At 42.4% G+C, this 14,549-nt stretch overlaps 2 protein-coding genes across 2 annotated transcripts in view; one reads left to right on the forward strand and one right to left on the reverse strand.

Annotated features, from left to right (window-relative positions):
- Positions 1-4,713: 4,713 nt before the first annotated feature.
- Positions 4,714-8,507, reverse strand: LOC109876403 (heme oxygenase). Its single transcript, XM_031832780.1, has 7 exons — positions 8,358-8,507; positions 8,049-8,097; positions 7,312-7,423; positions 6,777-6,992; positions 6,076-6,348; positions 5,653-5,770; positions 4,714-5,462 (listed from the first exon to the last, which is right to left on the reverse strand). Exons 2-7 carry the CDS (start codon positions 8,093-8,095, stop codon positions 5,335-5,337), a joined length of 894 nt encoding a protein of 297 aa, XP_031688640.1. The 5' UTR covers positions 8,096-8,097; positions 8,358-8,507; the 3' UTR covers positions 4,714-5,334.
- Positions 8,508-13,475: 4,968 nt separating this feature from the next.
- Positions 13,476-14,549, forward strand: part of LOC116376232 (GTPase IMAP family member 5-like) — a 1,961-nt gene continuing 887 nt past the window's right edge. The window contains exon 1 of the mRNA XM_031835819.1: positions 13,476-13,532. Within this exon, the coding sequence (XP_031691679.1) occupies positions 13,476-13,532 (57 nt within the window). The remainder of the gene's footprint in view (positions 13,533-14,549) is intronic.

The raw sequence follows: 14,549 nt of genomic DNA on the forward strand, positions 1-14,549 counted from the left end.
TAGGTTGATACTGCCTATTTTATTATTTCAGTTACCTAATAGGTTGATACTGTCTATTTTATTATTTCAGTTGCCTAGTAGGTTCATACTGCCTATTTTATTATTTCAGTTACCTAATAGGTTGATACTGCCTATTTTATTATTTCAGTTACCTAATAGGTTGATACTGTCTATTTTATTATTTCAGTTGCCTATTAGGTTGATTCTGCCTATTTCATTACATGTATTCTCTGCTTAACAGCAGGCATCTTTATCCCTAAAGGCTCATAATTCTAGATACACACATATTAGAATCATTAAATATGTGAATGTCTTATATTTTGTGTTCATAATTAATCGTCTGTCTGAAATGAAAACCAGGACATGTAAATCCATATAATCCAAACTAATGTGTTGTGGACTTCTATATGACATATGCAAATGTATTAGAATAAATCAAGAATATGAAAAGACTGTCTTAACATCGGTTTCACGTGCTCAGCTAATAAACGAACAAACCAAAAGTATGCTTATAGTAGAATAAAATACATTTAGGTTCAATTGTATACACACATGTTACATTTGAACAAAATGTTTGAAAAGCTCTTCATAAATAAGTTGTCATTTTGAGTGAAACTATCCTGTAGACATGACATTATTTAAGCATTCAGAACAGTCTTTTTGGTAACATTAGGAATTAGAATACTGGAATGGTATTGAACCTTCTTATGATGAGCCAAAGGTCAGTCAAGTTGGTCAGGGAGTTGGTTCACTTAGGATAAAAGCATCTGCCAAATTTCATATACAGCTCTGGAAGAAAAGAAAACACCACTGCAAAATGATCAGTTACTCTGGTTGTACTATTTATAGGTATGTGTTTGGGTAAAATTTACATTTTTGATTTATTCTATAAACTACTGACAACATCCAAATTCCAAATAAAAATATTGTCATTTCGTGCATTTATTTGCAGAAAATGGACAGGTCATGGGTTCAGGTCTGGAGTCAGGGTTCAGGTCTGGAGATTGGGCTGGCCATGACAGGGTCTTGATCTGGTGGTCCTCCATCCACACCTTGATTGACCTGACTGTGTGGCATGAAGCATTGTCCTGCTGGAAAAACCAATCCTCAGAGTCCACATTGTCAGCGCAGAAGTAAGCACGTTTTCTTTCAGGACAACCTTGTATGTGGCTTGATTCATGCGTCCTTCACAAAGACAAATCTGCCCGATTCCAGCCTTGCTGAAACACCCCCAGATCATCACTGATCCTCCACCAAATTTCACAGTGGGTGCGAGACACTGTGGCTTGTAGGTCTCTCCAGGTCTCGCACCCACTGTGACATTTGGTGGAGGAATTTCTGCGCCAGGAGTGGCATAAAGTCACCAATTGTCATTTTCTGCAAATAAATGCTCTAAATTACATTTTTATTAGGAATTTGGGAGAAATGTTGTCAGTAGTTTATATAATTAAACAAAAATGTTAATTTTACCCAAACACATACCTATAAATAGTAAAACCAGAGAAACTGATCATTTGCAGTGGTTTCTTAATATTTTCCAGAGCTGTATATTACCTCTGCCTATCCTGCCATTCATTGTAATTAGACTGGTATAGGATTCATTCCTGACCAAGATGGCTGCCGTGTTTGCCCAATTATGGAAATTGGAGGGTTTATTGTCACATCTGCTCCTGCTACACCCCCTAGTGGACATTCGGTGTCTCCTTGACCTGCAGCCATTTCCCCAGTTCTCTCCCTCTTCTTCTCGCTCTCTCTCTGTGTGATTGTGTGGTTGGAGACAGGTGTGCTGGAGTCAGAGCAGTTCCCCACCAGCTGCAACCCGTTCCATAATCAAGACCTCTACAAATACTCAATCCTGCCACTTCCACTCTGCCAGATCGTAATCTCATTTTGCCGCTCTGACTGGTTCCTGTCTCCTGTTCCACATTTCGCTACCCTGTTCTGAATTCAACTCATCATCACTCCCTTGGATTCCCCTCCGGACCGGTTTACCCTGTCCCAACCCAGCTCACTCCAACCTCAGCCTCCAGATCGGGTTTCCTACAACTCATCCAAGCTTCCCTGGATCTGTACTTCATCTCTCCCTGTGTTGCAATAAATATCTTGGTTCATTCATCCCTGTTTCCTGGTCTGAGTCTGCTCTTGGGTTCTCCTGTGCTGCTCCGCTTAACATTTGACAATGCCCCTCTAGTAATTCAATAGGCTCTCTATGGGTTTACAGCGGCCCGCAGGACACATGGCAAATTCAATTGTATGATGACAAAAACATCGCTTGACATTGAGCGCCATCAAGTGATGTCACTGTGTAAAACACCTCAATATTCGTTTATGAAGACAAATCACTTCATAACCTATATCTGGCGTTGTGGCATACACATCTCTCTCCATTTTGTTTGTTTGACTACATAGGAAGTGATAAATAGGTCAAACGTGGCCCGTCATATCCCTTATAAGTTTGTATGAGTTCAAATGAATGGCCAGTTAGAGCTCTGCTCACTGGTTCCAGAGCTAATGAAGGCCTGTCTTACAGAGAAGCTCATCAGAGAGTTCCTGACCCTTCAGGGGCAGGCAGCACTGTCAACCTACATCACTGTCAATCACATGAGGGGATGGATCATCTTCAATGTTGAGAAAGCCTTCCTGAAAAAGTGAGAGCAACCTCAAGGTCCACAGGAAGTCAACCTGTCCAACACTTTCCTGTTTAGCTAATAATGAAGCTAAATACATGGCCAAAATACGAAGTCTCTTTGCTGAATATATGACGCAAAGTGACTGATATGCGTTCTGTGTTTCATTTGTAGATTTCAGGACGAGAGAGGGGAGAAAACCCTGCCGCATTGAGCTGGTAAGAAATATACTTCACTTTATAACCAGCGAGATGTGAAAGATCCATAATAGCCTGATCAAAATGACATTGTCAAGTGTGTCAGGTGTTCAACATGAGTTGTAAATGCTTTCATTCGTATAAACATTTGCCACTGCTAATATGCAACTCAATATTCCACTAAATTCAAACTCACAGACAGACATTGAAGGTGAGGAGTCGGCACAGGCTCGTTAACATCAAGCAGGATGTTTGGAGAGAGCTCAATGAGGAACGATGCCCGTCTCTCCGGTCTACTGGAAAGGAATGACCAGCTTCTCTTATCCCTGTTTGTGACTATGTTCAGTGTAATACTGTCATAATAGAGGCATGCTGTGTGTTTCATAAGAAATACATGCAGTGCATTCAGAAAGTATTCATACCCCTTGACTTATTCCACATTTTGTTGTGTTAAAGCCCGAAATTCGAAATTTATTAAATTGTTTTTTTTTCACCCATCTACACACAATACTCCATAATGACGATGTCAAAACAGGATTGTTGACATTTTTGCAAATAGATTTATTAAAATGTTGCTGCCAGGGAAACTCACACAAGGAGGACTGGGAGAGGTTATATGAGTTACAGGATGTTTTAGACATTTTGCAGAACTTGGGGAGAAACTATCATATACTGTTATATTGTACTCCGTACCAACTTCTGCCTAGAAATTATATTACTAAAGGAGTATTTTTAATGCTTAAACAGAGTCTGTGTTTCCTTTCCATTACTAATGTATGTTTGATAATTATATAGACCTGATCATTTGTTGAAGAAATTGACCAACAGTGGCCACGAACATCATGGCGAACCTGGAGGAGATACTAGGCCCCAGAACGGTGCTGGCGAGAGCACTTGGACTGGTTATCAAAGATCTTCAACCTCTACGTGGTTTGCCTTGTAGCTCTGTGGATTGCTAAGAGTTTACCTGATCGGTTTGCTGCTAACAAGGAGGAGGGACTTATTACCCAGAGTATGATGGAGAACCATGTTCTTGTTCAAAGAAGACATAGAGCTGAAGAAGCAAGGTAAAAGCAACGCTGCTGTGTCAGACTCTGAGCCACTGTCCTCTAGCTCGGCACCTGACCAAGGAGACATTAGAGCAGAAACACAGCAGAATGAGGAAGTTAGTGACCCTTTCCCCCGGGATCGGAACCCTCCCAAGCTGTTGTTTCCGACTGGCATTTAGACCTGGAGCCCATCCTACCACAGAACTATCTACAGCTGGTATAGGAGGCTGAGCCTCGAGAAGCACCTCGTTCTGATGCCACCAGCACCACATTCCAGACCATCAAAGAAGATGACCAGCCTTCGAGGACTGCGCTGGACAGGAAGTGGAGCATGACAAGCCAAAGAAGATGACCAGCCTTCGAGGACTGCGCTGGACAGGAAGTGGAGCATGACAAGCCAAAGAAGATGACCAGCCTTCGAGGACTGCGCTGGACAGGAAGTGGAGCATGACAAGCCAAAGAAGATGACCAGCCTTCGAGGACTGCGCTGGACAGGAAGTGGAGCATGACAAGCCAAAGAAGATGAGGAGTCGCAACATCTTCAGAAGGAAATGTAATGAAGGGGCTTTTAAAGCCTATTATCAACACAAGACTCATATATTAGAAGAGAATTCTAACAGCCTGACATTGTTATCGAATTTGTCTGTTATTATTTGGGAAATAGAAGGATGGGATTTGGGTTCCTATTTTATTGTTGTTCTCTTCATTTTGAAGTATATTAATTAAACTTTTTTATGCACACTGATTGAGATAAAACGACATGTTCAATCTACATTGTTACTCTGTGGTTGGATGTTGATAGAGGAAAGGATTTTAAATAATGTAGACGATGAAGAAATGATCTGTGCATTTTATACCCCACATGGTATACTCTCTTTATTAAAAAAAGTACAAATATATACAATATATACAAATATTTTTGTTGAACAAATTACAAACAGTATAACTGACTTTACAAAAATGGATTTGACAGGTAGAAATATTACAGTAGTAATGGCTAAATCTTGAGATTGTAAATGAAAAAGGATAGATTTCATTTCTCGCATTTTCACAGTGACATTGATAAATGATTCCGAAATTTCACAAAATGCTCAGGAGTACTAGTCTATTTCTAGTGTACTAGTGATTTTATACTGGTGGACATTGAGTCAGTACTGCCAGTCAGACACATGGACATGTATCAATATCATACACATCCTAACTCATAGTTTAATGTGGCTACATACAACACAGGAACTATAAGAATGTATATCACTAAGTTATTACTTACTTCTGTAAAGTATTTAGTTTTTTTAACAACTTTTAAAACTATTTAGGATCAACAACATTATAAAATATGGGGTCCTTCATTCTCTTTAAAGTCTTTAAAGTACAAAAATACTCCCAACATCATCATCTAGGTCTAGGGTAATCTTCTGTTATGGACGGATACAACTTTGCTGAAAACACTTCTCTACAACTTTAAAAAGCATAGATTCCCATGCCAACCGTTGCCAGGGCGACACAGATCCCCAGCACCATTCTGAAGAGGGGTGATGCGTTGACCAGACTGGTCTGGATCTGAAGGGATCTAGCCGTCAGTTTCTCTCCTGAGAAAAGGAGGAATTATTAGTATTATCTAACACACTAACTGCATAAGTACTAAATATCACCGTCATCATATTCAGTCGTGTGTGTGTGTCCGTGCGTGTGGTGTCTGTGTGTGCGTGCATGCGTTCGCACATGCATGTGCCTATGCGTGTGTGTGTGTGTGTGTGTCTGCGTGTGTGCGTAACTTACCCTCAGCCAGTTCGGAATGTGTCGACGAGTGTCTTGTGCATCTATTTCTGGTTGTCGTATGCATGAGCTCACTTTCCGTCTCTGTCACAGACACCATCTTCTGAAGATCGTCAAAGACCTGTATCACAGACAGAGGCAAGACAACATCAGTCAAAAGTCAGTCATCTTATGTACGAAGAGCCAAGAAGCTCATAAAAAAAACTAAATGGCACTCACTTAGCTCATAGTTGAACACCAACCCTAATATCTAACCTTATATCCCCCCTAAACCATGGCTGTCCCGTTTTCCTATTCCTCGTCACCCCCCCCCCCACCCCATCCTCCACTCCTCTCCTCCTCCGCTCCTCTCCTCCTCCATCCTCCTCTCCACTCCTCCATTCCTCTCCTCCTCCACTCCATCCTCTCCTCTCCACTCCTCCTCACCTGGATGTTCAACTCGAAGGCTCTGACAGCCTCCTCCAGCATTCCTTTCCTCTCCTCCTCCTCCAGCTCTATGCTGTTCATTCTACTCCTGTACAGCTGTTTGAACAGGTTGGGGCTGCTCACGCCCGGGAAGGAAAAGAACGACAGACCCTCGCCACCCTTCAGCCCCAGAGACTTCTGAGTAATGCGGCCAAGGACTTGTCCGCCAGATAGGTCGCCGAGGTAGCGGGTGTACGCGTGGGCCACTAGGTACTCAGGGTTGTCTTTGCCGATCTGTGGAGGGAAGGAGAGAAGGAGAGAGAGAGTCAGTACAGTCACTGGTGTGAATGCACTATAAACCCATTCCAAGTAACCAATTTTTTACAATTTTTGTTATCTCAACTTCTAACGTTTGGCTGAATTTACATTGGATTTTTGAAACCCTCATTTGCCTCCTTCGTGGTTACATAAGGCAGGGTTTCCTAAACTCGGTCTTGGGGCCCATTTTGGGTGCACGTTTAGTTTTTTATCCTAGCACTACACAGATGATTCAAATAATCAAAGTTTGATGATGAGGTAGTTATTTGAATCAGCTGTGTGGTGCTGGGGCAAAAACTAAAATGTGCACCCAGAGGAGGCCCCTGGGCCGAGTTGGGGAAACCCTGTTATAAAGCATTATGGTACGATTCAACTTCCACAGACCAGTCCAGTTTAATACACACCTGTCTGAGTCTATGGGCATATATTTTAGTGGCAGCCGGTACAACAATCTTCTCTCTCCAGTCCTGCCCATAGAAATGCTCCAGGTCTCTCTCCACTGACTCCAGCCGTGCTAGTTCCAGGGGGAAGTATATAGGCGCGACACTCGGGTGGTTGGAGTTGTTGTCCAGAGCTTCCTCTAGTGCTTGATAGATCTCATAGAGGGAGCACAGGAGAAGCTGAGGAAAGGAGACAAGGAAAGGATATAAACTAGGGTTAGTCTCAATACTTCCATTATACACAAAACACAGTACCTTGACCCACAACAGTTGATAGCAGCACATGATAGAATGATGGAGCATGATGATGCATGGCGCTCCAGCTCGAAAAATGTTGCATGTCCACACGGAACAACTAATGTGAATTACAGTGTAGATAAGGAATCACAAGACTAATTGCGTTGTACTTGCTAGTATCTCCATTTACTAAGATGCAGCAGAGGTTTAAACAGAGAGATTAATCTTTGCCTTTGTTAATGATATGTCAATGATTGATTACCTTGTACTGTGTCAGACTGACGTTTCCTCTCTGGTAGGCCAGCATAAGCTCAGTGTTCTCTGCTCTGACATGGCTGTCCTTGGTCACAGCCTTAATCTGCTCAGACAGATCACTGTGGGAGAGAGAGAGGAAAACACATTAACCCCTGTATTCAACCTGTAAAGTTACAGCATTACTGTACTGTACTGTTCAGAGACAGAGACAGAGACAGAGACAGAGACAGAGACAGAGACAGAGACAGAGACAGAGACAGAGACAGAGACAGAGACAGAGACAGAGACAGAGACAGAGACAGAGATGGGGGGGTCATGTTAACTTCTGTTTTCAATCTGTGATAAAGACTGTCTTACACACTGAGTGATGATTGACAGAAGGATGAGAGGGGGAATGCCCACTGACATATAGGACAGCTGGGTGACATATCACTTAGAGGTGGAAAACCAACACGGGTCTATCAATGGAGGCTAACTGCTAATGGGGATAAGATACTGCAGGTGACAGCAAGTAGATCAGAGCAATAGACACCTACTCAGAAGAACACCCTATGAAACACTGCCTCTTGCAAAAGCAGCATGTTTATAAGACACTTACTAACACAAGAAACAGTTTGGTTTGTCTGCAATCTTCATATGCTTGGTAGAGACCAGCAGAGACAGCGTATGTTAACTGTCTGCTAAGTTCAATCAAAACACAGAAATCAGTAGCATGTATACTGCTGGCTGTAACAACAGCCTTACCTGTCTGTGAGCTCCACTTGTGTCTGCATCTTCTTGTCTGTCTCCATATCTGTATTCACAACAGAGAAAACCATCAATATGACTGAGATAACACGATGTCATACCGTCTTATCTATAACAGAGTACACCGTATAAACATGATATGTATGTTGACAATAAGCCTTTACAATGATCACACATCAGATACTTGCATGTTGCTATATGACCCAAACAGGAATTGCAATGTCAGTTGCTATAGAAAGTTATGACTGAAAGCTATGACCCAGAAATGGCACAAAAGTCAAATTGTAAATCAGTTTTTTCACTCACCAGTTCACAAGTTATACAATAGTTGATCCTTTCTTTGTTGTTATATTCCCACAATGAGAGACTGTCTTCTCCTTCTCTCTTTTTCTTTCTTCCTAAGTGTACAATCCTTATTTTGTGTGCCTCCTCTCCGGTCTCTACCTCTCTTTATACTGTCCTCCCCTCCTCCCTCCCTCCCTTCTTCTCTTTCACGGGTTAGCTGAGCTGAGAGAAACAGGAAGCAGTAAACCTGACTCAACAACAGCTCTGCTAGGAACAGCTATGGGAACATTGTGGAGGGAGGGACTAGGACTAAACATGACAGGGCAACTTTAGGAATACTAGTAATGGAAAACTGGGGGAGGAGGGACCCGCGCTTAACATGACAGGGCAACTTTAGGAATAGAAATGGAAAACTGGAGGGAGGGCCCAATGCTTAACATGACAAGGCAACTTTAGGAACATAAATCGAAAACTGGAGGGAGGGACCAGCGCTTAACATGACAGCGCAACTTTAGGAATATAAATGGAAAACTGGAGGGAGGGACCAGTGCTTAACATGACAGCACAACTTTAGGAATATAAATGGAAAACTGGAGGGAGGGACCAGTGCTTAACATGACAGCACAACTTTAGGAATATAAATGGAAAACTGGAGGGAGGGACCAAGAGTAAACATGACTCACTTTTTTACCACCCTGGAAAGAAGAGGGAGGAGTGAGGGAATAGCAATGGACAACTGGGGAGTATGGAGGGACTAGGACTAATCATGACAGAGCAACTTCAGGAACAACATAGAATGGTGACAGGAATGTAGGCTAGGAGGAGGGATCAGAAGTCAGCACTAACTAAACATGACAGTGTAACTTCAGCACTCTGGGGAGCAGAGGGAGGAGTGTTGAAATCCAGACTCTGTGTAAACGACACAGCACAATCACATGACTATGGTGTGTTTTGTCAAGAAGTGATAGTAATCTCATGTTTGATGATTCAAGTTTGCTACTTGAAGTTCGCTAGTTGGCTCTTTGTGTTAGGTTTACTGTCCATTATATATATATATACAATCATATATATATATATATATGTATATACGGGGCGGCAGGGTCGCCTAGTGGTTAGAGCGTTAGACTAGTAACTGAAAGGTTGCAAGTTCATATCCTGAGCTAATAAGGTACAAATCTGTCGTTCTGCCCCTGAACAGGCAGTTAACCCACTGTTCCCAGGCCGTTATTGAAAATAAGAATGTGTTCTTATCTGACTTGCCTGGTTAAATAAAGGTCATATAATACATATATACATACATATTAAAAAAAGGTCATGAAATACATGTGATTGAATACATTTTCCATAAACTGGTGAAATACTGTAAATTCCCTAACACTAAATGCAGAAGAGGTAAGAACAATTACCCAATGTACAAGTCACATTGTGGTTTATGTGTCATTATTTTTCTGATACATAGCAACATTTCATAATGGACTCGCTGACATTGCACTCTCCTGATGTTCAAGTGCAATGTCTAGCTCAAATAAGACAGAGTCACAGACACAGTGAACTTGAAGTCCACTGTCCAAATACACACTTGGCTCCTATGGGGACAGCTGAAGAAACCTTAAAGGTTATAGCACCTTGTACTGTACATTATAGTTGAGTATTATTTTGTTGAACTCCTCACCCACCTTCCACTAGACTAACGTTAGTCTCTGTGGATGTACTGTACAGTACATTCAATTAGCATGGGTAAAGAAAGATGAATAGACACCTGTTGGTTTAATTGTTAACAGTGTAACCTAAATACTCTCCACTGTTTCTGTACACACAGTGTGCTGCAATGCTGTTTGACTTAATCTCTGACTGCCAAGTTCAACCTCCCTCTCTCTGTCACAACAAAGCACTCAATCATGCCTGGAAATGGCAGTGGCAATTTGGCAATGATGTAAACAACTATTACTATTTAATTCCCTCTTAGGTCTAATATCAGTTGATGATTCATATATGATAGTGTTAATATAGGTATGCATTATAAGGGTATAATTATTCGATTTTGATGCCATAATATTTGATTTAAAGATTCATTTATTTAATGGAGAATAATCCATAACTGTAACTTTGTTGCAACCTGCAAGTCTGCAACAATGCAGCCAAATATATAGATTGCGTATAACTGGTGTGCTAAATTGTAGCAATAAAAGAATTGGTCATAAAGTTTTAGAATGTGATTTTCATGCGGAAGCAGTCAGCGATAAGAATATTGCTTTGACCGCTTACCGTGATTCAGCGACTATGTGGACGTGAGGGAAGGGCGACTATGTGGACGTGAGGGAAGGGGGAGCAAATGGGGTGAGAACGATTCGATCATTTCCTAAACATGAGTCCGTGGAATTTGTACCAGCAGGGACTCGCATTCCAATGGTGTTGAAATCATCCCACCAGCGAAGGAGACTTCAAATTCAGGAAATTATGGAGCAACGATTTACCACCCATAAATTGAGTAGAGTAGGCTAGCCTGACAGTCTGTGAGTAAAAACATATGAATTTAATCACACGGCGAAATTGTAACATACATTGCAACGTTTTGCAAATAATAGTGATTTTGTTACCCTTTGAAAAGTGTAGGCCAATGTCTCATTTTACGTAAACCATGCGCCTCCACCCACGGGGTGCGTTATCCTGCGCTTGTGAGCGCAGCAAACTTTGAACTCTTCAAAGATGGCGACAAGCGGTGGGTGAAGTTTGGAGATGGTCCATCAGTTCTTTGTCGACACATCGGAAAGCCACAACGGAGTTCTCTTGATCTGCTACCAATTCATAGCTAATTCATAATCGAAATTACCACGAGCGGTTGAGCAACAGAGCCACCTCCGTACTGCGTTTACATTTGTGCGGAGCAGGTAGGCAGTGTGTTTGTTTAGAGGTGGTAGAATGCACCTGTTAGGAGGTTAAAATGCATATTTTCGCCAGTGTGCCCAAGCAGCTTCTTTGCAATAGCAGCCTATTCAGTATATTTGAACCTATACATTGTATCATGTTATGTGCATCGATTTTAATGTCTATATTACTGCCTCTCTTTCCCAGGTGTAGAAGATGGAGGGAGAGGTGGGCCTTGTGACCAGCCGCAGTCAGAGAGAGAAGAAAAGATCCTACAAAGATTTCCTGAGAGAGGAGGATGAGGATGATGACCTAGTGGCGGATGAGGAACAACTTGTCAAAGAACGCAAATGCAAGAAGTCATACAAGAAGAGGAGACATTCAGGTTTGGAACGCGGATACATCGTGAGCGTGACTGAAATTTGGAGCAATGGCACCCTGTTCCCTACATAGAGCACTACTTTTGACAATGGTCAGAACTAGTGCACTATGTAAGGAATAGGGTGCCATTTGGGACACACATCTCCCTGTAATTTTGGCTCAATCTCATAGGTGCTTCATCCATTCCGTACTCTTTACAGGTGACCACACCCACCTCCACAGTTGGACCAATGGCAGTGCAGGACCGGAGTTGTATGCTCTCTCCCATCACCAGTACGACCACCAGACCTGTGAATCACCAGACGAATGGTTGACAGAAGGGGAGAGATTTGAGGAAGTGAGTGAATAGGTGGGGTGAGTCTCCATTTTATGTCCTTGATTCCTTGCAGCCTCAGACGTTCTCCTCTAATGAGGTTTAAGAAGGAGTCAAGGAGAGAGGAATTGAGATTCACCTGGGGACTAAGGCCTCTTTCTGGAGATGGTTAGTAAGAGGAAGACCAAGTTGCCCTCTAGACCCTGATCTAAGTTATGTCTAGCATTTCCCCAGTAGTGATTAATGTTAAGGATATAGGGAGGGTGTACTGATCCTAGATCTAAAAGAGCAGCTTCTAGGTGTTATTGTGTCAAATGGACAGCAGAGGGGCAGTGCTTGGTAAGTTTCCTTCCACTGATCTCCTTTTCTGCTTCTTACTCATCCCTCGTTTCCCCCCCGCTCCTCTCCCAGAGTAGGGAGGAGTCTACCATGCCATCGTTCTGGATGTACATGGACGACCAGCAGAACGAGATAAGAGCGGAGGCCTCTACAGCTAGTTGCAGTCTCATGACCCCTGATACCACAGACTCACCCATGTTGACAGGGCCTGAGGTAGACCCAGTGAACGCAGCGGCCCACCTACAGCTGCTGGGGGAATCGCTGTCTCACATTGGCCACCGGCTTCAGGGAACTAAGGTGGGCCTGGTTGAACACTGTTGGCTTCATTGTCCTCACACTGAAAGGCTACTGAATACGGACATGTCATGCAAGCATTGTTTGATTGAAGTTGCTGATAGTTTGATGAATCTCGCTCTCTTTCGCCCTGACCCTCCCTTTATTTCTTTCTCTTTCCCTGTCGGTGTCTCTTTCTGTCTCTCTCTAGGAGATGATTGGCAGTGTCAGGAAGTCTGTCTGTGTTACTGGACTCTCTACTGTGTGCCCTGGCTCCCCTGGCCTGTCTCACCTCTCTGGTCCCTGAGCTACGCAGCTGCCCTTCACACTCACACACACTGGTGAGGCTTACACACACACACACACACATTCAGTAGCTGTCAAATGATTAGGACCCTCACCAACTTCTATTATCCCCATCTTTCTTCTAGGCAGAGACCTCTGGACAACATGCCTATGTGATGCCTGGTTTGTGAAGGTCTGTCTGAGGAGAAGAGCCTTAACCAGTGGCAACAGGACGTTGTCATACTTTGAAGATGTTCCTTCTGTCTGTTTGGGGCCTTTTGAAGGGATGGGGGGATAAGTAAGGCCGTTTGTTTAAGAGGGGCTTTAAGCGAACGTCCCAATCTGCACGTCCCGCTCTACTTTACCTCCGAAGTTATCTGGGTTCATATTGAATTTGAAAGATAAACCATTTGTTTAGTTTTCATTTGTTCAATTAAAACGTGTTTGTTCATGCACTCGTTTTGATATTTTTCCAACTTTGCAAGAGCTTCTAATCAACGGTTCATGGATTTTTGTTCCAGATGAAATACTTTGACTATTTAAAGAATAATTTCCACTTGTTGAGCTCTGACTCATCACGTAAGAATGTCAGTGTCTGTTCTCACAACAGCCACATGTTTTTAGACTGTCAGTGTCTGTTCTCACAACAGCCACATGTTTTTAGACTGACAGGATGTCAGACAATGCCGGAGGCGCCAGAGTGCTTCTTCTGGTTCTATAACTGTAAAACACTGCAGTGGGTTTGGTTCTATAACTGTAAAACACTGCAGTGGGTTTGGTTATAACTGTAAAATACTGCAGTGGGTTTGGTTCTATAACTGTAACATACTGCAGTGGGTTTGGTTCTATAACTGTAAAACACTGCAGTGGGTTTGGTTCTATAACTGTAAAATACTGCAGTGGGTTTGGTTCTATAACTGTAAAATACTGCAGTGGGTTTGGTTCTATAACTGTAAAACACTGCAGTGGGTTTGGTTCTATAACTGTAAATACTGCAGTGGGTTTGGTTCTATAACTGTAAAATACTGCAGTGGGTCTGGTTCTATAACTGTAAAATACTGCAGTGGGTTTGGTTCTAAAACTGTAAAATACTGCAGTGGGTTTGGTTCTATAACTGTAAAATACTGCAGTGGGTTGGATCTATAACTGTAAAACACTGCAGTGGGTTTGGTTCTATAACTGTAAAAAACTGCAGTGGGTTTGGTTCTATAACTGTAAAACACTGCAGTGGGTTTGGTTCTATAACTGTAAAACACTGCAGTGGGTTTGGTTCTATAACTGTAAAACACTGCAGTGGGTTTGGTTCTATAACTGTAAAACACTGCAGTGGGTTTGGTTCTATAACTGTAAAATACTGCAGTGGGTTTGGTTCTATAACTGTAAAACACTGCAGTGGGTTTGGTTCTATAACTGTAAAATACTGCAGTGGGTTTGGTTCTATAACTGTAAAACACTGCAGTGGGTTTGGTTCTATAACTGTAAAACACTGGCAGTGGGTTTGGTTCTATCTGTAAAATACTGCCGGGTTTGGTTCTATAACTGTAAAATACTGCAGCGGGTTTGTTTTCTATAACTGTAAAACACTGCAGTGGGTTTGGTTCTATAACTGTAAACACTGCAGTGGGTTTGGTTCTATAACTGTAAAATACTGCAGTGGTTTGGTTCAGTGCCTTGCGAAAGTATTCGGGCCCCCTTGAACTTTGCCACTTTCAGGCTTCAAACATAAAGATATAAAACTGTGTTTTTTTGTGAAGAAT

The sequence above is a fragment of the Oncorhynchus kisutch genome, linkage group LG1 (assembly GCF_002021735.2).
Source record: "Oncorhynchus kisutch isolate 150728-3 linkage group LG1, Okis_V2, whole genome shotgun sequence".
Lineage (NCBI taxonomy): Eukaryota > Metazoa > Chordata > Actinopteri > Salmoniformes > Salmonidae > Oncorhynchus > Oncorhynchus kisutch.

What these genes read in the sequence shown, in the direction of transcription:
- LOC109876403 (XM_031832780.1), bottom strand. Translation starts at nt 8,095, where the DNA reads ATGGAGACAGACAAGAAGATGCAGACACAAGTGGAGCTCACAGACAG. An exon ending in CAAGTGGAGCTCACAGACAG is followed by an intron (nt 7,424 to 8,048) that starts GTAAGGCTGTTG and finishes TCTCTCCCACAG; the next exon opens with TGATCTGTCTGAGCAGATTA. An exon ending in TCAGTCTGACACAGTACAAG is followed by an intron (nt 6,993 to 7,311) that starts GTAATCAATCAT and finishes TCCTTTCCTCAG; the next exon opens with CTTCTCCTGTGCTCCCTCTA.